At 34.5% G+C, this 24701-nt stretch overlaps 1 protein-coding gene across 1 annotated transcript; it reads right to left on the bottom strand.

Moving 5' to 3' along the window:
• Window positions 1-606: 606 nt before the first annotated feature.
• LOC149775762 (meiotic nuclear division protein 1 homolog) lies at window positions 607-23033 on the bottom strand. The gene is made up of 6 exons (XM_089943353.1): window positions 22993-23033; window positions 15734-15799; window positions 11784-11957; window positions 7869-7976; window positions 6832-6991; window positions 607-3089 (listed from the first exon to the last, which is right to left on the bottom strand). Exons 1-6 carry the CDS (start codon window positions 22993-22995, stop codon window positions 2983-2985), a joined length of 618 nt encoding a protein of 205 aa, XP_089799479.1. The 5' UTR covers window positions 22996-23033; the 3' UTR covers window positions 607-2982.
• Between the last annotated feature and the right edge of the window lie 1668 nt (window positions 23034-24701).

The raw sequence follows: 24701 nt of genomic DNA, 5'->3' as shown, positions 1-24701 counted from the left end.
AATGGAGCAAATAAAACAACTGCAAAAGTCAAAAGGAGAATCAAGTCAAAATCTCGTACCAATGTAGAGCTGTATTTTTCTGGCATTTTGGCTTATTAAAATGATATTCAGCTATAACAAGGTAAAATATTTAGCATGTTTACATCAACCGTACTTTATCTTCCATGACAGACAACACAGCTAGGTCAGCTAATGAACACCAAAAATTTATTTGTAACCAGAGCTTCTCCTTAGATATATTTCAGAAATCTCATTTATCAATTGATAACAGTGAACAAATGGTGTGGTTTCACCAATTTTTATGGATTTTATTGTTTGTCCTCAACCATGAATTATAGACCCCATGAACAATTAGCCACATATGATAAAGTCCCTACCCATCTCTTCTAACTGTATTTCATACCTAAATATCAACAAGGCTACTTAATAAATCAATATCTGGTAGTAAATTAGCTTATAAACGTTTTGTTTATCCCTTTAAAAAATGCACTGACTTAATATGATCTGTTGTGAGATAAGTAAGCATAGAAAGAAGTAAGAAAAAAGCATAATGCATTGAAACACTAGTATTGCTGAAAATGAAAGAAAGAACAAATGACACTAATATCTGAAAATAAAATTTAATACTTATTTAAATTGATTTTTCATTCAAGTAAACTGTTGTCAAAAAATTAAAAACCTAAAGAAATTACAATTCATATTATTCACACATGCTTAATTCCAATGAACAGCATAACTATAAAATACCAGAACTATTGCTTGAAGCACAGTTACTAAAGAAACACTATACACTGTATACACTATACACTGTACACTATATACACTAATTGCAGCAGAGTAATGAAGCTCATACTTCCATGATTTTTGGAGAAAACCACTAAATAATCATCATGTCAATCTAGTCTGTGAGTGCACATAAATGTTTGTGAGGTATATAATCCTGAAAATGTTTAAACTAAACAGCTTTCTCAATGCCATGGATAATTTGGTCTGGTCTTTCACATTTTTGCTTGAGCTGTATCTATCCATTCAGCATGAACTGGCTTGACATTTCAAGGTCCAATAATAGGGTATACTGATCTTCACCTGACATCTTCCTTTTCCTGATGGTCTCCATGATCTGTTTAACATACCAGCTGTAAAATGTCATTTTAACTCTTCTTTGTAGTCTTTGTTTGTTGCAAATTCTAATGACTGAAGCTGGTTTGTACACGAGGCAGGCTTAAACAAAGGAGTGAGTCTATGGTTTTTCAATTTAGTTAGCATCTTTGCACTTTGATGGGCCCTGAAAACATCAAATGTTCACCTTACTTACCTGAGCAAAAGGCAGCTGGTCACATGTTTGGATTATGTGTGGAATGATGACATTATCCAAACGGACTGGATCTAAGTTAGACTGTATCACTTTTAAGCCAGTATATTAATACCATGGTCACCTAAAAGTACTGGTGGCGACACTTTATTGCTTCATACAAAGTTGTTGACTACATCAGCTCCCACTGATGTTGAGTGTAAGTGAATTATCTGGACAAGTGTTTGATCCATGCTCACACAGGTAAAATAATTGTTTCAACTACTGAAACAACTAAAGATGTTGGCATAAATTTGTTCTTTTGTATTTGTTTAGATTAATCCATGAAATGAAATACCTACAAATACACAAACTCTTATGAGCAAAAGTACAAAATATATAGCAAATATACAGTTTATTGCAATAACTTGAAACATCAAAAACATAACACAAAACAATGTTTTCAGGACTGTAATGTTTCAGTTACAATTTTCATAATTTTATTGAGAATTATTTCCAAACTTAACAATTACCAATAGGAAGAAACAGTCCAGCAGGAAAATAAAAGAATGTACAAATTACCTCTCACTAATTGTTTTGAAATCCTTAATTTCTTTATATAAATTGACATCATATAATATGAAATACTGTCACTGGTCTTGAAATAATTCTATTCAATCTTTGTTAGTTCACTCTTACTTTCCAAAATGCCCCATCAATATTATTTAAAATTAAAGACAATTTTTGAAATGTCAAAATCATATGACATAAATATGTAATATTTTCTCAGAAAAAAAGTGAAATCAAAATTGTCCAAAGCCTCACATTAAATTTGTTTTCAGCCCATAAGTCCTTCAAAAATTAACAGAAAATTCAAATGCAGTTAACGAGCAAAGTTTTAAGTCAAAAGGGTTTCCTTACCAAATTAAACTTTGTTGACTATGATTTTAAAAAATCCCCAGTAAAGCTTTGTCTCAAGTATAGTAAGCATTCATTAAGTAATTCAAAAGCTAGTAGCCAGAAATGAAATTCAATTCATAGGAAATGACATGCAGGGTAGTCAGGCACAAGACTATAGGCCCATCCACAGATATGGTAAAGGACAAATAAATACAACAAATTATAACTTTCAGATTAAATATAATTCATGAAACATTACACTGCCATGCATGAGTCATTAAAGAACTTGATCCAAAAACAAGATATCCGTAAAACTTGGGCATGGCAAAATCTGTCATGGTCTATTTTTCATTTGTGATCTGTTTACTCTTTAAAATATTATTCATGTCAAGTTTTATTTTACATGCAGGTAAGTGATTCCTCCAAGCAACTCGCCCTTCATCTGTCAAAACATTTTTGTCCTTCTCCACTACTGTTTTAAATCTGCAGTCATTTCTTTCTGATGTAATCCAAAACTTTTGCCTGTTATTGGTGAGATGATGGGATATACTTTTAAGTAATGCAGTTCATAACTGTTATAAAATAGATTTACCTTGAGTAAATCTGCAAGCCAAAACTGAAGGAAGAGACTATCTGAAGTCTTAAAATTTTACAACAATCCCTAAATTACACACAACCATCCCTCACTTATCCTTCCTGCATGCCATAGTTTTACTGCTGTATCATGGTAACTGGTGATAATAATTGTTCTGAACCATACAAATATACATCCATTAGTCTTCTATGGAGTGTTATTCAAGATAATCAAAATCAGCTGGAATCTCAAACTGTTTATCTATCACTTCTTCCTCAAATGCAAACTTGGTCTTGATCCATGACTTGATAGAGAACACATTGTCTAAAAAAAGAAGAACAAAATTACCACTTTACATACTGCATATACCTGCATGTAAATCCAGACCAACTGCAATCATATAATGCACTGGTATATCATGGTCTATTTTGTTTAGTCTCAACAAACTGCATAGACCCAGATCTGCCTGACACATTATGATATCAAATCTGTGCAGGCTACACTTGAATCAGTCTTATAAGCAAGTATATAGGGTAGGTGCATTATGCTGAATGCAGTATGCACTGCTTCCTGAGTAAGTAATTGGAAACGGGGGTATCTGTTTATCTGTTATCTACATGAACCAACTTTCATTAAAGAAATTCTTTTTTGGAATCAATTTTTCAGGCAATTGTCACAGCTCTTATTTAAAAAATTCATCATATAAGTTTACCATTCAGAAAAATGTTTGAAAAGGGTTTCACTCATCACTTTCTTCAAACTTTCCCCCCATCCATCTTGTACCGTATGTAGTATGTTTGACTTAATCATTCAGCAATTATAGGCTACTGCATTTGTATGGGAAAATACAAACAGGTTTTTCGGATGGATATATGACACGACCTTGGAGTGAAGTATATCTATCTAACAAAATGAGCTTATATTTCCCATACAATTGCAGTAACATTTTTATTATATGCTCATTTTTAAAAATTCTACCTAAGGCTTAATTATATAAACAAAACTACACAACAGGAAACAAAGTAACCGAATTTATGCTGTATTCCAAACTAAATACACAAGCACAGATTCATCAGTACACAACAACAACACTTAATGCAAACATAACTCCGCCCAGATGAATGTGAACTTAGTCGCATGCTAGACATCACTTTCAAAAGAAAATGACATTTTGGTCAACTTAAAATTGAAATTTAGATTCACATTGTGAATGAGTGCACATTGCAACAACTTTTCCATTTATTCTGGAATGAATAGATTTTGGTATTTTTGTCTGTTCTACGAAAATTCATGATTACAGACTGGATTTATATGTGCCAATTCTACATGAAGTACATCTGATTTCAGCAGAATGCTAACACCTGCAAGTGTGTTTCTGTTCTGTCATTGAATGTTTGAAATCACAATGTGGGAAAAATATGAAGTCTTTCAATTGCAATTATCAAAAAGATGCTATGGAATATAATGTTTATTTCATTTTGAGTGCAGTAAGGAGGATGTAATTGCACTTGGAATATAGTCGAAATTACAGACAATTTCGAAATGTGTAATCACGCATGAGAACCCATGAAATGGCTCATGTAATTCAGTGTGTGTGTGTGATTTGGATTTTTAACATATTTTTAACAATTTTTCAGTCATATCACTACGATGTCTGCAGTGTGGCAGTTTATAGTGATGTCTAGCACTGGGGCACCATGCTGCAGACATGTGGCACGATATCCCACCCAGTCACATTATCCTGACACTAGGCCGACCAGTCCTAACACTAACCTCTTAATGCTGAGCGCCAAGCGAGGTAGCTGTTAGTACCATTTTTGTAAGTCTTTGGTATAACTCAGCCGGGGATCAAACCCACGACCGCCTGCATCCATGGCGGATCTCATGTAATTCGGATTTGCAAAGCAAAGAAAGTACATTTTGAGGAAATTCAGGATGTAAAACTATAAGTATATTTTTTGACATTATTAGTACCAGCTAAAGAAAACAGTTTATGCCTTGTCACTTGCATGTTATTTGTAGGGACACAGCAATTTTATGACCTGTCTGGTATCTCTTGCTAGCCTAAATCCCAAACATTATACAAAACATTTTAACGCAGAATGTGGCAAAGCAGTGTGTATGTGGCAGTCCACAAAACATCTGCTTTACTTCATTCAAAAACACACTTAATCAACCAAAATGTAAAGCGTCTACTACGTGGGTGTACATGATTTGTAAACAAAGTAGTTCCTAACACAATAATGGGCACACAAGTTGTGCACGTGAGTGCAATATGAAGTGCATGTGAGTGCAATATCATAAAATACTGCACAATTCTAACAATGTAATGTTAACGGAGAAAAAAATGAGCACATACTAATAAGGTAGACAGTTCAGCTGCTCATGCAGACCCAGGTCAAATATGTCAACCCAATGACTGACAGGTCACCTTTGTTTAAATACTTGTGATGTCTTTTAACCTGAAACACTCATACCATCATGTATTTATGTCTTGATTCCCCAAATATTGTGCTGGAACACTGAAAAAACTTAAATTTGTCAAACTTGATAAATGAAAGTATATTCTGTTAAATTAGGTCTCTATTAAAATTTCCTGATGAATACATTTAGTACAAGTTACAAGTGCATCCACAATAACGGGGGAGGGGGGTGCACCATGAGAACATAAAATTACTCTGATCAACAATTAACTTACTTCAAAGCAATATTATGTCTCAATTCCTAAAATAACAATGAAGCGATGAGCAACTGAAAGCAACACTAACAGAAGTTCATATCTGCATGCTGAATTGACAGAGTACTACAGCAGAAAAACAATTTTGTGATACACATTTCATTTGAGCAATATAATAAGATATGTGCTGTGAAGAAGAGAATGACAAAGTAGTGAAGAAAAGAGAACTAAAAAAGGTAAGATGAATATTATTTCTGAACTGAATTAGTCAAATATCTGTTTTACACATATTTAATCAAGTTCCCACAATCATGAATAAGGCTTCAGTGAATGGCATATTATATACCTTCCCTGTATTTAACAGTCATCTGTGCAGACACTAGTAGTGTATGACTGACTAACAAGATTTTCTATCAATCAAATTCAATAACCTGTACTTCTGGCATGTGGTCTTGTACTGAACTTACTGTGCAGAAACCAGTATTTTCTAACTAGACTTACCACGCCAATGACCACTGAACTTTTAGACCCTAAAATCATAGTTTTCTTTATTAATCTAAGTGTAAGCCATCCACAAAATCTGGTCACAGTACATGATCTAGAATAAAGTTTGGTTATGGTACATACTCTAGAACAAAAGTTATGCTGCAAAATCCCATTTTACTTTGAGCAATAATGGCCCCAAATCAATAGGCCTTTTCCAAACTTAAGTTCAAGCCCTACACAAACTTTGGTCAAGGTACTTGGTCTTGAACTAAAGTTATGTAAAAACCATTTAGCTTTTTTGGTCAGTGATCAACAGGCTACTTCCTTACTCAACATGAAAGTAATCCATAAACTTTGGTGAAGGCAAATGGTCAATAACTGAAATTTGTGTGCAAAAACCATATACTTTCTTTTACTCAGTAAGTAGGACCAAGACAATTGACACCTGAATCAACAGTTCTTATTCTAACCCAATGTGCAAGGCATACACAAAAGTACATGGTCAAGAACTTAAAATCTTTGTGCAGAAACCATTTTTCTCCTTTCAGTCACAATGACTGAAATATTATGAAATATTATGTTTTTTTTTACTTTATGGAACATAAATTAAATATAGTGATGAGGAAAAGTAGTGAGAAAAACTCTTCTAAAGCCAAAAAATACAGAATGCTTATCTAACATGAATATTTAAATTTAAATTCCTGTAACTATTTATCTTTTTTAATTTAGTTTTTGAAAAACAGAGAAAAAGTTCAGATCTCTAAGTTTAATGTAAACATTTTAAAATCATTTTTTAAATATTTTGTTTGATTATTTGACAGGCAGGTGCAGCTTCAGGAAGCAACCTAGCGACAACCTGTGTTTAGGTAACATCATATATCAGCCAGTTCACTTTAAAACTACCTGTCCAGCGGTTGGCTGCCTCTTTTGCTGTCTGTGACTCTGACTTCACCTGCTCGATCACCTCTGGATCACACTCCTTGTAGCGAGCAATCTCTGCTAGAAGAGCTGCCTTCTCCTCTTGTTTTCTGCTCAACTCTACCAGCAATTCTGTTCTAGCATCCTACAAGAATTTTATATCATTATGCACAACAAATCTGTTAACACAACAAATCTGTTAACAATCAAAAGTTTTCTTATCTTTTATATATTTGTTTAAAAGCTGACACTTAATCTGAATTCTCTTAACCCAGGCAATCATCCCTGAGAAGGGCTACAATTCCATTTGGTGGACATAAATACCATCCACAGTCTCCAGCTTTCCAAATAATAGGGCCCTTATTGACCTCATAATATGGTTTATACACCCTTACTTTTTTCCTGGTAGCCAAAGCAATTATTTCATCATTTACTATGGAATTAATACTTCCTTATTACATGACCATTATGGTGAATAATACTAGTATTTCAAGGTGACACTATGTTAAATTTTCACCTGTTCATATTCAGTATTAAAAAAAATGAGCCCTGACATGAATTGCATGCAAACTGTGATGTGAGTACCTGGATATGTCTGCATTCATGTACATCATTCAACACTGTTGTACACAAAAGTTTTATGTAAGAATTTTAAGTTTTATGCTACATTCTGAGTATTCCTTCTGATGACTGCTGAAATATTGGGACATACAGGAATTTGTATGGTTCATATTTTGGACTAAGTTTGATCCTGTTTGTATTTTGAAAGTTCTTCCATTTAGCTGGTACCTCTGCATTTTTCAATTTTTCTAATCATATTTTTTGACATTCCTTTCTGAAAAAGCTACAGAAAAAGAGATAAGATATTTAACAAGAAAATTTTCTGAACAAACTCTTAGGTATAACAAATTATGGGTCAGATCCTTTTTGCACTCTTGTCTTTTTTTCTCTACCTATATGACCTTTTGTTGTTGTAATAAGAACAATAACATGTACGTCTAAGGTAACTTATGAATACTTGCTGTTTCTTCCTTGCCAATCAGGGCTTTCATTTTGGCATCAGTGAGTGACTTTTTCTTGTTTTCCAATTCATTCAATTTCTCTGTCAAATCAGCAAGTTTTCTTTTTCTCTGAAAAAGAGGAATGCATACACAGCTGAAATAAAAATTGAATTCTCCTGCAAAAATAAATGAACAAATATCATAAAATAACAAAATCTTTAAACCTTAACATTTGCCCTGATAAATTCCACTGTTTTTGAGTATCACCAATTCAATGATGCATTAGGTAATACTGAAGAAATTAAAGCATTAACATAAGAAATATGAGCCAACACACAGTGGTCTGAAATACTAGCTCCCAATTTAAAAACAATAAACTTTTATCAAACATAATACAGATTAGACACAAGATGGGGGGGGGGGGGAGGTGCTTTTAATATCAGCTTGGTACATATTTTATTGTGACTTCAAATTCACGGACTAGCTTTATCTATCACAACAATAAAAACTGATACCACATAAGTTTACAGTGATTCACTGTAGCATTTATTAATTGTACCAGAACATGTGTCATTTTTGTTTTGCTGCTGTTTGAGTATTGGTATCATCATTCCATGTAGTTACAATGCTTATTTTAAAAAGCATTTTTTTTTTGCAAAAAATATCTTGTTATGTATATTTAATTTATATTATGTACTCGGATCAGTATACAAGTTTTATTTGACTGTTCACACTTCAAATGATTGTCACGACAAAAGTCACATCAGTAGAGGTATCCTAGCACTTGTTGCAAAATCTGTTTTCTTCAGGTAGACAACTATTTACAAATCTGGATTATTCAGCTTCACATGAATGGTTTTAAACTAAATCTGATTGGCATATTGGGCCCTGGAACAAGCATTATGTTGTAGTTTAAACCTTGCATCAAGGAGTTTTACAAAGTATTCTTTAAAATACAGACTATCTAGTACACTCAAAATAGCTGATTCCCAGCATTGTTTATTTTCAGATGACGATTTCATTCAACCCATACTGGCTGTTCATAGTGATGATGACAACATTTTTTAAAGTTATGAAGTATATCAGATTAGTGAAGCTGGGAAAGTGTTATTGGAGAAACCACTGAATGATTTTGAACCAGAAAATGGTGTTAAATACAAGTCCGAAGTGCATGATGGAAGAAAATTAGACAGCATGGCAGTCAATCTCCTTTTCAGCAGTATTTTGAAATTAAATGTAGGAAAGGTAGAATACAGAGCCTAATTAAAATACATACAATTTATAAGTAAAATGAAATTTCATTTCTTTTCTCAAACATTTAGCCCTGTGGGATCATGTAGTACAAAACTATGTTCCTATCAGGGTTTTAGATAAATTAAATAAAAAAGGAAATTAAGAAGATAATTATTTGATCAAAATACCTGTCTGAAAAAGAAGACTATAGCACTGATGGACTTAAAATCCTAATACAGCACTACGAAACAAAAAAGAAATTTGATGCAGTAGTCAGTAAAGCACAATATTCAAGAAAGTGAAATTTGGCAGTGCTTATGTTAGCAAAAAATCTTGTTCTGGAACAGAATTATCCGAAAGATAATCCTTGTTGAGCTGTGGAAAATTCTACATAACAACCATATAGAATAGTTTCCCAACTTCCTAAAGCTGACTAAGCTAGGTAGGTATATGCCACTTCAGACAGAAGCAAAGAATAATATTCATACACAATCAAGGAAGAGAGAACACTCAGAAACAATCAAAAGATTAACGCTTATACAAGTAGAGGTGATATTTTTGAGATTTTAAGTTCAATAGAACTCTAACAGTGTCTAGCAGGAATAAAGAGAGATGGATATGCAAGAGTTATGTAAATGTTCATCTCTAAACATTTCCTCCTCCCCCTCCTTTTTTATAATCCCCTTACTTGGATGATGGGGGTGGGGGAAGAGGCCCCCCATTTAGATAAAATTCTGGCAGCACCTCTGCTTAAATTATACATGGCGAACAAATTCAGGAATGTCTCTTTTTAAGCAAAGATATTTAACCAGTGTGTGAAAATGCCAACAGGGTAAATTAAATTAGCAGAGAATCTGCAAGGATACATATTCCAAACCACATGAGTTTGTTATCTTGGGTAAGTTTTTTTTATTTTCTTTCATTGAATAGTAGTGGGTGTACTCAATCGTTTTCATTCTTCACTAAAAAAGACAAGTACCTGTGGCAGTGTTTTACATCTGCAGGATTTGATAGATTTTGTTATTCATTCCCGTACTCATGCCCCAACTTGATAAAAATTATAATTTCTTATCACAAGGATAGTGCATTATTTTTTCTGTTTTGAAGATAGCATCATAATGGCTTCTAAATTGAAGTGAGACATTAAATTGTTATAAGATGTTTTTAAAGCATTAATGTAATGTAAAACAAAGGGCGTGGTGCTTAAAGTGAGTCCTGCATCTGATCACATGGAGACTGCATTAAATGGCCTAAAAACTCACTGACAACTAACAGGTAGTTTGTTTAAAAGTATTTTTTATATCTTGTCATCTATGAGAACGGCATATAAATGGATTCCAAGTATATGTCTGTCTGTAACCTGCAGTCTGGAAATACCACCAGTATGTCAACACATATAAGAGCACCACCTATCATTGACAGACCGTCTAACAATGGAAAAACATCAAGTTCATACATGTATTGATCATGTGTCATATTGTAGACTGTGCATCGGGAATCATATCAATATATGGCACAGGCGCACCATTTCACCACACTTCTGCCCCTCATCCTGGTCCTCTTATTGAGTCTTAAGTTACTCATTCCAATCTTTAAACTCAATTGTGTTCCGATTTAATTTAAGGAATCTTTTATTTAAATTATCCATCGGAATTAAAAAGTGCTCATTAACCTTAGGACTAAATCGCTATTTTGGAATTATTGTGAATTCATTTAAAGACATTCTGGAACATATTGTGATACAGTATGAATGTTAGCACATCAACAGATTCAAGGCATTTGGCACACAGTCATATTCGAGATTGGAGTTTTTCAGAACACCACTGGAATTCATTCAGAATACTCTATACTTTTGAACTTGTGATAGAACTTCTAGGACTATTTGGGATTTAATTCACAATACCATTTTTAATAAACATTCACTTTGTATTTTGGGAAATAAATAATTTGTAGAATTTTAAGAAACTTATTGGTTTTCGCTCTTTCTGTTGCTTAAAGACCAAGGAGTCATAACAATACTATGTAATTTTAAAGGTAGCATGTGCCGACACACAGCAAAACAAATGAGTTAAAAAGCAGCCGGTGTGAGGGACTGATATTTGATAGTAGAGACCATCTAACAATCATTCAATTATAGAATTTTCTTAAGTCCAAGATATGAGTTTTAACATTTCTTTTTGTCTTTTGCTTTGTGACTATATACTGTTTTAACAGTTGGGAAAACAATGACCAAACAAGCAAAATAATTGTTGAACACTGGAATAACAGGTAAACTTGGCCTAGTCACCCTGGAATTAAGCTTAGTGACATCTTTATCAATTTTCTGACGAACAAGTAATCTGTAACCTAGACCTAATGACCTCTGAATTTTACATCATTAAGGTGAGTATCTGACAGTTTAATGCATAAAAAAAATGAAAGACAATTTAATATGATGATATCAGAGAATTGTTTGGTTGTTAACATTATGTGCCAGTCTAAACCTCTGCCAGACATATTTGACTGATACAGTGATTTTGGATCACTGGTCTGGAGACAACACTGAGTTATACCTCATAACTGTGTTTCTCCGTTGACAAAGGTGGTCAAAATTGTCAGGCTGCTGCAGTATCACTCTAACACCTTGCTCACACCACACTGAGATTAACTGATCTTGAGTTAGAAATTCAATGTAATTGATAATGGTGTCAAATTGTTTCTTACATTCTGACTAGCCTTGCTGGGAAAAGCCCAGAAATAAACTGATGTTCCAATCTTTTCTGTATCTACCATGCCATCGTCCACTAAACTTGTCAATATCTCCTTGACTGACATCGAGGTAATTCCTTTCTCCTTTTGACACAGACGCTCAAGTTCCTTCAACTGGAAGAAATCTTTCTGAAAATAGAAAAGTACCTTAATGATCATTTGAAGGAATATAGATAGGAGAGTTTCAATATCACTGGGTTCTAATTAACCATGAATTGGAAACTTAACATATTACAATATTTGCCAGCCAGTAATTCATCTGATATTCTGAATAGACTTAAACATGGCTTATGACATTCAAATCACTTTATTGTATGTCATGTAATTTTTCATATGTAAAACAAAATCTCCAAAATTATGCAAGACAATGTGTAAAAAAAATACTTCATTTTGGGAAATAGATCATTATACAAAAAAATATAGGACACAATCATGAGAAGGATTTTAAAATATTTACATGATCATCAGAAACAAAATTTGAAGTACATCAGATGCAATTGTGCTAAAGCAGCATCAACTAGTAATATACAGTGTTTAAATTTAATTTCATATATGTGTAATAGAAGTGACAAGTTAGAAAATGAATAACCATGACAAAGACAGGTAATCCATGTTTTTCTTCTTGCACCTCATGATCAAATAAATTATGCCGTGATATGAGAAAGATAGAGGGGTGGTGGTGGTTTCAGGATGATTGTAATTTATATTGTTTAGTTACTTGGCAATTGGGATCTTACTTGTGCACAAGTGCAATACTATATTCCATTATTAATTAATACCAATGGGTAAACAATTCCTGCTGGTTTTAGTTACCAAGTCCATTGTCCAAGAACCACATGTCATTCCATTGTTATTTACCTATTATATATGATATAGCTGTGGTCAAGTCACCCATGCTGACACCTGTTCAATATCAAGATTCTGCAGACCAGATCAAATAAATGAGGTTACCAGTAGGGAAAAGAGGCTACCTATAGGGTATTATGAATATGGTACTGTGTAATGAAAGGAAATGCCTGGTGATTACTAAATTTCTCAATCAATGACATCTTTTGAACTTGATGACAGAACTGCCTGCAATTTAAATGTTACTAGCAAAGATAAAACAAATGCAGAATAATTACAGGAATAGTACATACACTTATACAAAATTCTTATTTGTTGGGGATGGAGAGGTCATTGTACTTGCAAAGAAAATTAGACAGCATGCAAAAGGATCATTCTTGGGATTCAACCTAATAGGAGTCTATTTGAATATAAATATTGTAAATATTAAAACTTTGAAACTGAATGTGCATTGTATGTGTATTTTAATAGTTTACAATTACTAGTACTGTTTTTTCTCTTTTACAAAAGCTTCAGCTAAACAAGGGTAGTAAGGTACAAAACAGCATGAAAAAGGGCTGAAATCTCTCTCTCATATTGAGGCTTATTCTATTTTGATCATGAGGTACAAGAAAAATGCAATGGAATACATATGCTTCCTTCTCTCTCTTCAAAACAAAACTGGAAAAAGCATTTTAGCATCAGTGATGTAATTTCCCTATTGCTGGTAATATGAAACAGTATATAGTGATTGCTTTAATATTCATGAAACTGGAAGTTATTCGAGTTTCATTCCACACAGCACTACCAATTTCTCCTATCTGTAACTTGATAAATTATCAGATCAGTGTCATTAAATTAGCTAAAAGTATATAATACATTTAAAAATACTTCTTGTGAAACAAATAAGGTACTTTTAGTTACATTTATTAAGCCTGACCTGAAAATTTACTGACTTACTGAAAGGATACAATTTCCAATGCTGTGTGGAACAAAGTGAAAAGAACGAAGCTGAGGTACTGATCTGGCCTTGTCTTATGCTTAGTATCTACTTATGTATGGATGAAAGATTGAAAATTTACAAAATCTGATTATTCAAGTTGTACTCTGCATGAACTTATAAGCCAGCAAATTTCCTCAAAACTCAGAAGTGGAAAAGAATGGAGTCATATCTGAACTATGAACCTGTAAAAATAATGAGAAATTTTTAATTTTTATTTATTCTGATAATAGTAGTAGTCTATATATTTATGTGATTTATCTATTAGCATGATGTCATACATTATAATGTTAATTTCCTAATTTAAACAAAGTTAAGTGTGACATTATGTCACCTTATTCATAACATAAATTTAGACACAAGACTGATAACTAATTTCTGAAAACTTGGGACAAGAGGCCCTCAAAGGGACTGACATTTTATTAGCTAAAAAGAATTTTCAGGAACACAAGATCATTTCATTCTTTTAAATGCAAAATAATGAAATCACTTTTCAGCCATAATGAATGTAAGATTGACACCATTTTAATTTAAAATCAACCAGACATCATAAGAAGTCTTTTGCTGGAAACCTCATGTTGATAAGACAATCCTTGTAGAAGCAGGGGTAATGATAACCTAATTTTCAAGATTCAGTGGTATCAAGCATGTGTCCTAAAGCAATATCTATGCTACAACACTATCAAGACAAACTAGCATTCATTGGTGTCTACCCCATGTTTTAAGATGCAATACCTAGGTTTCATTATCTGCTAACATCAGTAAGACAAACAAGTGTTCAGTGGTGTCAAGCTTGTTTCTTGAAAGTGATACCTATGCATTATTATCTGCCAACAATGACATGACAAACAAATGTTCAGAAGTGTAAGCTTGTGTTTCCCGAAATTATTACACGATTCATTATCTGATAGCATTGACCAGACAAGAGTGTAGGTGTCAAATCTGTGATTTCTTGAAGTGATACCTAAGCTTCATTAGCTACTAACTCCAGCAAGACAAATAAGTGTTCTGTGGTGCCTAGCCCATGTTTCCTGAAAATGATAACTGCACTTCAGCTGTTACAATCAATTAAGTGGTGTCAAGCCCATGAAGAACATTATAATATGTTTCTGTAAGACAGTATCTACAAGACAGGAACTCCTACAAAACATCATCTTTGCCAAGGTTCCGATATGATAACCCTAATTATATCTTGGTGAACTGAACAGATATATTGGTACTTTGTCGTAATGACAGCTATTGGATTTCATGAGTTGCCTCCCTTAGTATGTAATGCCAACTAACCAATAGCATGGTACATTCTACACTGCCATTCACAGGTAAGATAAAACTCTAAGTCACAGACATAATCAAGGAAACAAAGAAAAATATTAATAACTCGCCATTCACAGGTAAGATAAAAATCTGTCTAAGTCACAGACATAATCAAGGTGACAAGGAAAAATATTAATAACTTGCCATTCACAGGTAAGATAAAAATCTGTCTAAGTCACAGACATAATCAAGGTAACAAGGAAAAATATTAATAACTTGCCATTCACAGGTAAGAAAAAAATCTGTGTCTATGTCAAAGACATGATCAAGGTGACATGTATAAATATCAATATCTCAATATTCACACGTGGGACCTGGGGTAACTGAGTGGTCTAAAGAACTCAGCATTACCCATCAATACCATCATACCTCTGCGTGGGTTTCAGTCTTGGATCAGCCAATGTGGGTAAGCGAGAAAACTTGCCAGTAGCTTCCCATACATAGGTCAGGGGTTCTTCCTCCACCAGATATACTGCCCACTATGCATAGTTTATCACAGTGGTCCCAGCCCTTAGGTCGTGACCAAAATAAGGGTCATGAGGACATTCTGCAAGATCACAAAGGGTCACCAGAACTTTTTTTTAGGGTGGTAAAACTTACTGAAATGTGGAAATGGGGTTGTGAGGCTCAGAAAATCTTTTATTGGGTTGCAGTCCCAAAAGACTGGGAACTACTGGTCTCTTATGTGCTGAAAAATGGCATTTAACCCAAAACAACAAAACTATATACATTTAAGAAACAAAATGATGTAAAAGCAATTTCATACTTTTTCATAGAAGAACTCCATCATTCTTTTCCTCTTTTCATCAGCACTCAAGCCCTTCTTCTTCGACTTAAAAATAAAATAAGACAAACAATAAAAACAGATTTACAAAAAGAATAGTAATTTCAGAAAGACATGTATATATCTTGATAAACTTTACCCATTGATAATGTCAAAAGACTGCAAAGTAACTACAAGCAAATAGCCACACATATAAGATTGGCGCATACTCACATCAGCTTTGTCGATGGTAAAAAATAACCATTTGAGAAAGACAATTTCAAGATACATTCTTTCAAAAATATCAACAGTATTCCTATTTTCAATGACCATTCACATTTTAAACTTGTCTGACCATTCACATTTTACACTTAAACTGAGCTCTGGACAAACAGAATATCTGCAACTTTTAAAGAATTGGCTAAAAATATATAATTTTAATGCATTAAAAAAACAAAGCAACCAGGCACCAAGGAGGACTCCAGAGCAACTACATAATCACCAGCATTAACTTTACATACATTCAATTGTGCTAAAAGCATGATGCACTGGTCAATTTCCAATTTTAGATTCTTAGTAGTCAATTTCTCTCTTGGACAAGGTAGAACTAAATTAATCACAAAATTTGCTTTGCTGGTGGGGCATCAGAAATTTATCCCTTATTGATTTTGTCTAAATTCATTCATCTCTTACCAAATAAATCCACAACATATAGGCAGTTAACTGAATACATTCTTCCAGTTAATTTGGAGCATTAAAACTGAGAGGGTTAAAACAGACACTCTTGAAGCTTCTTGTAAGGAAGGAGCATCAAATAGGATTCAACTGCATTCATTTGTGTTATAAAAAACATTTTGGTATAGGTTTCTTTTACAAAAGGAAGATGGCTTATGGCAAAAACTGATTTTTGAACAAATATTTGTTAAAATTTGGAGGCACACTATTAGTTAAATTAGGAAAATATTGAGATTTTTAAAAAAATTACATGTAACATTTTTGGGGGGGTGAGATTTATTAATACTTTATCACAATGGAAAAATGAACCATCTAGTATTTATGATAACTTGACTCAAGATATTCCTAATTTAGTTACTGCAGATAATTTTAAATGATACATAACAAACGCTGTTGTATTTATTCAACATCTTTTTTACGCACAAGGATCTCTATTAAGTTTTGACGAAATTACACAAATAACACAAACTAATAATTTCATACAGTACCGGTACTTTGCTCTATCTCAAATATATAACTGAAGTAGAAAAAGAAAACTAAAATTGTGTTTATAGTAGAAATAGTTTTCATGTAGTTTTTGACAAAAATTCATTCCTTAGATTAAAAGATTAAATTGATTTATAAAGATCTGATAAGAACCAAGCTACAAAAATAAAATGGTCAACATGAAGTTTGGTCCAGGTACCTTGAGTGCGCAATTGGTGCCAATGGCACAAACTTTAATTTTAGAATTCTCCACAGAAATATTGCCACAAACCAGTTTGTAAAAGGATTAAGTGTCAATATTAAGTGCCCAGTTTGTAAGGAGGGAATATAAGAACGTGAGCACTTATTTTATGACTGTTTAGTTACTGAACACTTTCGGAAATATATGTAAAGCATATCCAAACTAATGACCTAAAATTAAGAATTACACGAGATGTATTTATAGGAAATAACTTTCATGATCCTATTTTGAATTCCAAATGTTATTTACAGATCATGCTGTGCATCAAAAATCCAAAATCCCACCTATTATAAAAAATTGTTTTTCATAAAAAATGCTGGAAAAATGTCACCAAAGTGAATGACAAAAGTGATGCATTTAAGAAAATGGGAACCCTGTGGTCAATGTTTGGTGCATGATTTTTTTTTTTTATAGCTTTGTTTTCTATTTACATTTTCTTTACTTCTATTGAAGGTGAAAAAAAGAAAACAAGATTACTGTCTTATATTTATAAACCACTTTTGTGGTTCGTATGCAATCGTGTCTTTGTCTGCAATACTTGTGAATGTATGTGTCTTTGTGTGTGTGTGTGGTGTCTAAGGGAACATATGTATAGATCAGGTTTCAATTCAATTTAAAGTAATACCTCTTACACCAGGCCAGGTGGTGATGTAGGGGAACCAACCACTTTGCCCTGAGAGAATTTAAGTGTTAGAAATGGCAGCTCTATTGCCCTTGATATTTAATACTGAACATCTTTTGTTCTTCAAAGAAACAAAAGGAAATCAGGGACAAAAGTTATAGAGGGACAGCTAGGATAAACATGTTTCCTAATGCACCAATCACACAAGATTCTCCACCTGGCATCATGTAACTTGGATGTAAATGCTCTTGTGGCCTGAATGATGAAACAGGCAACTAGTCCGAATAACATGTTTTGGCAGATAGATCAAATGAGTTGAGCCCAGCATGAAAAATGGAAAATGCGCTGTGTTGTAGGGAGTCACTGTCTAGAGATACAAGATCTGTCCTGTAGTAAAGAGACCAGAGTTGATCTAACTGGTCTAGAAGATCAATGAACCAAGTTTATACTTTTTGTAGAACATGAGGTACCAGTTGGAATGATGGGAAGTAATATGTGAACAGATTACTTCAAAGGAAGCTGAAATGTGGCCACTGCTAATTCTCTGAGACTGAAGAAAATAAAAAGGGAAGTCTGTTATTCAGCCTAGTCTCAAAGAAGTCCAACAGAGGCATTTCCTGCAATGTGAAAAGGGTCTCTGTTACAGAGCAGTATAGAAACCATTCTGTGAGGATTGTTTTGCATGCCTTGAAAAGACTGTCTGCTAATATACTCATCTTCTCTGCAATGTGACAAACTTGGAGAGTGATATTCTCCTAAGTTTGCTCAAAAGTGTAGCTTTCAGACCTCCACACAAAGAGAAGGTGAAAGTGTGCTTCCTTTATGTTGGAGATTCACTATGACAGATGTGTCATCAGAGGAGACCATGATACATCAATTACTTACCGCAACAATGTACCCTTGCAAAGCTAGAAATATGGCTTTCATTTTCAGATTGTTGATGTGGAGGGACAATTCATCCAGAATCCAACAAATCTGGAGAATTGCACTCTCTGGAGTCTGACAGAGCCATAAACAAATAGGAATGGGAGTCAGGTGCATGCACGGTGACCCCGGTTTGGAATCTGTCCCAATTCATCCACCAGCACAAATGGTGATGAAAATCTGGTCCTAATGGAAGCAGTGCTGATAGAGAATCTGTGTGATTTCCACCTTGTGAGAAGGAGAAACTGTAGAGGACGCATTTGAAGACACCTATAGGAACCAGATCCACAGCAGCAGTCAAGGTGCCCAGTAGGGATTGTTAAAAGACAGCAAAAAATAATGTTTTTACTTGTACTGACCGAGAAGCACCAGAATTCTATCTATTAAATCCAATGGGACACAAAGTTCTGATTTATGAGGAAGTTCATCTCCATGTAAACAAAGTCCAGAGATGAAATGAGCTCTGACTCCGCATGATTGGGTACAAGACCCAACAGTGTTACTGTAGACGAACAATGGAATAGATCCTGTTTGAAAGGCTGTACATGAACATTGTGGATCAGCCAATTATAGAAATACTAGAAAATCAGAGTTCCCAGTAATCAGAGGTAAGCTGCTACTACTCCACAACTCAGGTGAAGACTGGGTGTGGAAGCAATTCTGAACAGCTGAATTCAGAATTAGAAAACTTTGTGGTCCATGCAAAACCACAGATATATGCAATGTAGTTGTTGTTGTTTTGGGGTCTAATGAGAAGCCATACATAGCAGCCAGCATAACTGGTGGAGGCAGAACATGGGAAAACTCCAGTAAGAACTAATGACCCACGAGAAGCTTCAGGCAGCTTTCTCACGTACCCACAATGGCCAAGTGCAAGTCTCAAACCCACATGGATAGAGGTGAGATTGCAGTGATTAGTAAAGGAGAGCTATTTAGACCACTCAGCCACCCAGGGTCCCTCTGTAATGTGGAGAATGCAATGCAATGTCCAAGTAGACATCATGAAAGTCAAAAGAAACATTGCATTTCGGATTGAGGAATTGGTCTCCGTCTTGAAAAGTTCCTCCAGAAGAAACTAAAGGGGAGAGATTACAAGACAAAAATTCCTGCTTTACTTGGTGACCAGAAGAATTTGGAAGTAGAATGTGCGAGAGATAATTCAGGACCCTCTCAACTGCCACTTTCTGCACAAGGGTATGCAACTCTTCCCTTAACATCACCAGACTGGATTGGTGAAAGAAATAGTGGCCCTTGACAAAGCACTGTTCCCAACAATGTAGTCAGTAACCCTCATTCACAATGTAAAGGACCCACTCATCACTGTGATGCTTGACAAAGCCTCTGGAAAGATGCATACACAAGCACCTACAGGGATATTTGGAAAAGGAATGCATGTCAGGAAAGAATTCAGGTCCCTTAGGCTGTTCCCACCCCTTCCTTAGGAAAGAATGGAGAGTTATTGAACTTATCCTTGAGGCTCTTTAACAACCATGCCTTAAATGCAACTGTCAAGGTGCTATAATTTTAGGCTGCATGGATTGAGGCTGCACCTTAATGGCTGATGTGGGGAAAATAATCTAATAATTTAAATATTTCTTATTTATATGTTGCAGATCTGATAATGCAGAGGTGATCTGATGCAAGGTCATGGGATACCAGGGAAAACCGTAGAATGTTATCATCAGGTCTTTGAAGAATCCAGTCTAAAATGTGACCATGTTTATGGGTGCAGCAATTTCTGTTCTTTAAAATTTGAAAAGTAAACAAAATATTGTTAATATAGATATGTTTATTCAAAGCTCTAAATATTTCACATAATGTAATATTTTCCTCCTGATCTAATGTCTTATTGCTATATCAATATCAGTGTTGATGTCTTGCTGTCTTTTTCTCTTTACACTTTGGATGTTGTTCATAGGTGCTGCTTAATGTTTTAACCAGTGTTGCATTACTTATCCAAGCATTTCTGCTGAAATCATTTTTGTCAGTCTTTTCTTTTTATCTCACCTCCATCAAAGGATACCCAATTTCTTTTATAAAAGTCTTAGAAGTTTTCATGGACCATCTTTGATCCCTTTATTACTTATAACACCCACAAAATTCCCATATTTGGCTTAAACATTCCAGACTACAAGAATAAGGTAATCTGCAGTTTTGTTTATGTTAGCCTTAATCTGATTATTAAGCCATGCACCACTGCACTAGTTGCAATGGCCACTGCAACAGATCCTGTCTGGGGTAGACTGGTTTCTGAAATGCATGTATAGAACATGTAAAAATATCTGGGTTATTTCCTTAAAAACTGTGTTTTGGTCCAACCAACAGTAGACTTACATGAATATTAAAGCAATATGAGCACCAACTATGGGTAACTCAGGTAATCTGTTCCCATTTCAAAAGTCGCATGCTTCACTTTGTATACAAAGTTTACAGCTTTCAAAAGAAGTACAAAAAGATGTTTTTCATAAAGGTATGGGTCAAACATGTACATAAATAATAATTCATAACAACTTAAAAATAAAATTAAAACTTACAGGGCAATCATAGTTTTCTCAGACACATGAGATTTTTTGTTGTTTCTGACAGCCTAGTCCTACCTGTATGATCCGACGCTGATATTTATGTTGTGGGCGTCAGGGTCTTACAGCCTAACTAATGGCACTGTGTAGTGTGTTTTTTATGTTAACTAACATCGTTACGACAGTAAAATTTTCAGGAATATTTCACACAACTGACAACTAAAATAATGACGTTTTTCTACAAAGTAAAGTTATATTGTTTTAGTCAGACTTTACTTACTATGATGCCTTTTCTCTAATAAATTCAAATTCTCACAAAAGAAATGGGCCCGTTTTCAAGTTTTTTTGGCCTACTTTTCATTGGGCTGGAAAGCAATGAAAGCCGAGAATGCCGAAATCGGATAAAGTTGAAACATTATTTTTTAACGAAACGAATAAAAAATATTTTATGTCTATTTCAACTGTAAGCAACGTTTCGTTTCGTTCAAGAAACATATCCTAAACATCAACCTACTTAAACTTACTTCGGCATACCTCGACTACCGTCGCATTGCAACCAATTCAAATGTATGTCAACGGAACGTGAAAATGCATCCATTTGCTAGTGTCATATTTTCATTCCACCAAGATAAAGACAGCACAGTAAGCATATTAATTACACATAAATTAGTGGGAAAATGTTGATATAGGCTGCCAAATGTGTGAGATGTTCCTGAAACTTTGATTACTCATTCCGATGTCAACGACATCGGGACACACTATACAAGGCCTTTATTTGGACAGTAAGACATAGCACCTCAACAAAATCAAAATGTGCTATGTCTTACATGTAGGACTACTGACAGCCCAGTGGGCACTTCACTTAGAATATAACAGAAGCCAGTTCTGAAATTTGAGAGGCCCCTGTGTTGGGCTATGTAATGTATAAGCTACATGAAAAGGTATACACAGTAGGTCAGCACTAAGTTTTCCTAAATTCCTTAAAAATGCAATACACAATTTACTGTGGGTTGTCACAATTACTCTTCCTTTGATCTTTGTGAAAATTATATAATTTCAAAGCAAGTCCTGCCAATGTTAAAATTCATAAAGTTACATGGACACTGCTTAACAAAATAACATCTATAAGTTAGGGTTTGTCCTCATTAAAAAATACAGGCTAGTCCATAAATTAAATTTTATCATGTCAAAATATATACAAATATAAAAAAAGATTGACATATTTTGATCTAAACGAAAAAAAAACACAAGATATTTTCAAGATTAAACTAATCATACTCGCGTAAAAACTGAACTAAAATCCTTAGTGAAAGTCCTGTTTAGCAAGCTTTGAGATTATTAGCCACTAAGAGTCATTTATGTTTCTGAAGTGAAGAAATATTTATGTGCATAAATATTTCTGAGCCCAGTGCAGACGTACGTTGATATCGTATGTAGTTTTGATTGTTAAATTTAATTGTTATTTTATTGCTTATGGCCGGTAAAATAGCTCCAACGAGCTAATGTTTCTCATGTAAATGCAAATCGACTTCGACTATTATCTCGTCCTCGGAAATAGGTGACGTTCAAAACGAGCCCCCCATCAACAGTATATTTTGCGCTCCAGAAAGTAACATAATGTTACTGAGGTGACGTAATCTGCATAGATAAACTTTCACCACAGTCCACCAGACCAGCATGAGTGAAGTAAAAAGAAATGAAAACAAAAATAACAAAAAAGTGGCGTGTGCTTCACCATTTCGATAGCTACTAAACTGTCAAAGTTGGCGGCAAATTGTGCGTATAACTCATGTACAAAACCAGCGCTGGAACCGAGACAAATATTTGTACAATACTTTATTCCTAGGTGAACGTGTGCACTGGTTTGAAATCACTTTTCATTCTCAGTTTAATTAGGTTATAAAATATATCAGTTTTAGAAGAAGAAAAAAATTTTAAATTTAAAACAAACTTAAACTATCTTGACATTTTAAATATAATGAGCAGCAGAGGGGGCGAATCCGACATTTTGTCCAATCGTTATTTTGCTTAATTAATACTTTCTGCACTCAACGATCTAGTGTCGTCAGCGCCTGGTAAAAAAAAAACGACGACGTCGTTGGGGGATCGTCGCGTCGTCATTTGGTTTAATTAACACCTTCTGCGCGTCGATCCCCAGCGTCGTCAGCGTCCGGTAAGCACATCGACGACCGCGTCGATGTCATTACCCCCTCTGCTGCTAAGGAGTTATTTACAATGATCTTACAAACAGAGTAACCACTAACTCCTCCTCTTGTAGATCAATTAGGTTATTTGACTGATCGGTGAGTCTGAAATTAATTCTCGTTAAAAACCGATTATGGCATCTCATATAGACCGGATTAATCGGACTCTCAACTATTAAAAATCCGGGAGGGGCTGTTGGTGAAAACGAATAAAGGATATACCCCTGTTGAGCCTGATTTGATTGCTTGGTATTCACCTGGTAACTCCCTTCGATAGCATCACACACTAGATTGATTGCTATCACCGATGCGATATTTACGTTGTATGGGGCAATATGCCTACCACCATCTCCGTTATCGTGTCTGAGGATATTAGTTGATGGACTGAGAAAATCTCTTAATGATTTTCTTAGTTCTGGCGCGTTGTATCCTGGAAACCTAAAATTGGGTAAATTGGCTTCTATAATATTATTCTGGGTTAGAAATTTTTGTTTATTATCATCGCTGTTAGCAGATATTGTCTCAACAATTCGTTTATTAATATATTCCATGTCTGATATAAGTTGATTTAACACCTCAACGTGTTTTCGTGCTTTTGTTTTCCGTAGCTGTTCTAGTTGTGATTGGCAAATATAATTAATCTCGATAAAAAAATTATTGATATCATTTAAACTAACTGTGATCTCCTCGCCGGACGATTTAGGAGTTTCCTTATGCGGAAATATCCATTGCATGGTATTCCTGTTTTGAAATATAAACCTACTGGGTAATAACGTGCTTTTTATAATAGACCAATCATTTCGATACCTGGGATTAATCTCATGATACGATTGCGCATTCGTGTGCAAGTCCGCGGGGATTTCATGAGGTGAATTCTCGGGCCAACCTAGTATGGTTCTTATTGAACTGTTATAGATATCAACCATATACCCCGGTGTGCTTATTTCAATCGTCGACGATAACGTCGGTTCATGAACCGTAATAGCGATTTTTGACTCTTTTCCTGTGATCGATTTTATCCTGCGTTGAAATTCTTTATCGATTTGTTCTATTTGGTATGACCCAGTTGGTACTGTAACCTCATTCCAGTCTGGGGTCCCATTGGGCTTATTTGTCCATGCAAAAACCAGCGAGTTATTAGCTTGTTGTCCGTTAAATGCTTCCGCTCGGATATTAGGCCAACTGTGATATACTCGCAATTTTGCCAGCGCTATTTCCTTCACTGGAACCGGCGATGGGA

This window comes from Sinohyriopsis cumingii, chromosome 19, assembly GCF_028554795.1.
Source record: "Sinohyriopsis cumingii isolate HCF-2022 chromosome 19, ASM2855479v2, whole genome shotgun sequence".
NCBI lineage: Eukaryota > Metazoa > Mollusca > Bivalvia > Unionida > Unionidae > Sinohyriopsis > Sinohyriopsis cumingii.
Note: the sequence above shows the minus strand (reverse complement) of the source record. Positions and strands in the feature narration are given on the sequence as shown.

What these genes read in the sequence shown, in the direction of transcription:
- LOC149775762 (XM_089943353.1), bottom strand. An exon ending in TGGAGTTCTTCTATGAAAAA is followed by an intron (nt 11,958 to 15,733) that starts GTATGAAATTGC and finishes TTCTATTTTCAG; the next exon opens with AAAGATTTCTTCCAGTTGAA. An exon ending in GGCAGCCAACCGCTGGACAG is followed by an intron (nt 3,090 to 6,831) that starts GTAGTTTTAAAG and finishes TTCTTTTTTTAG; the next exon opens with ACAATGTGTTCTCTATCAAG.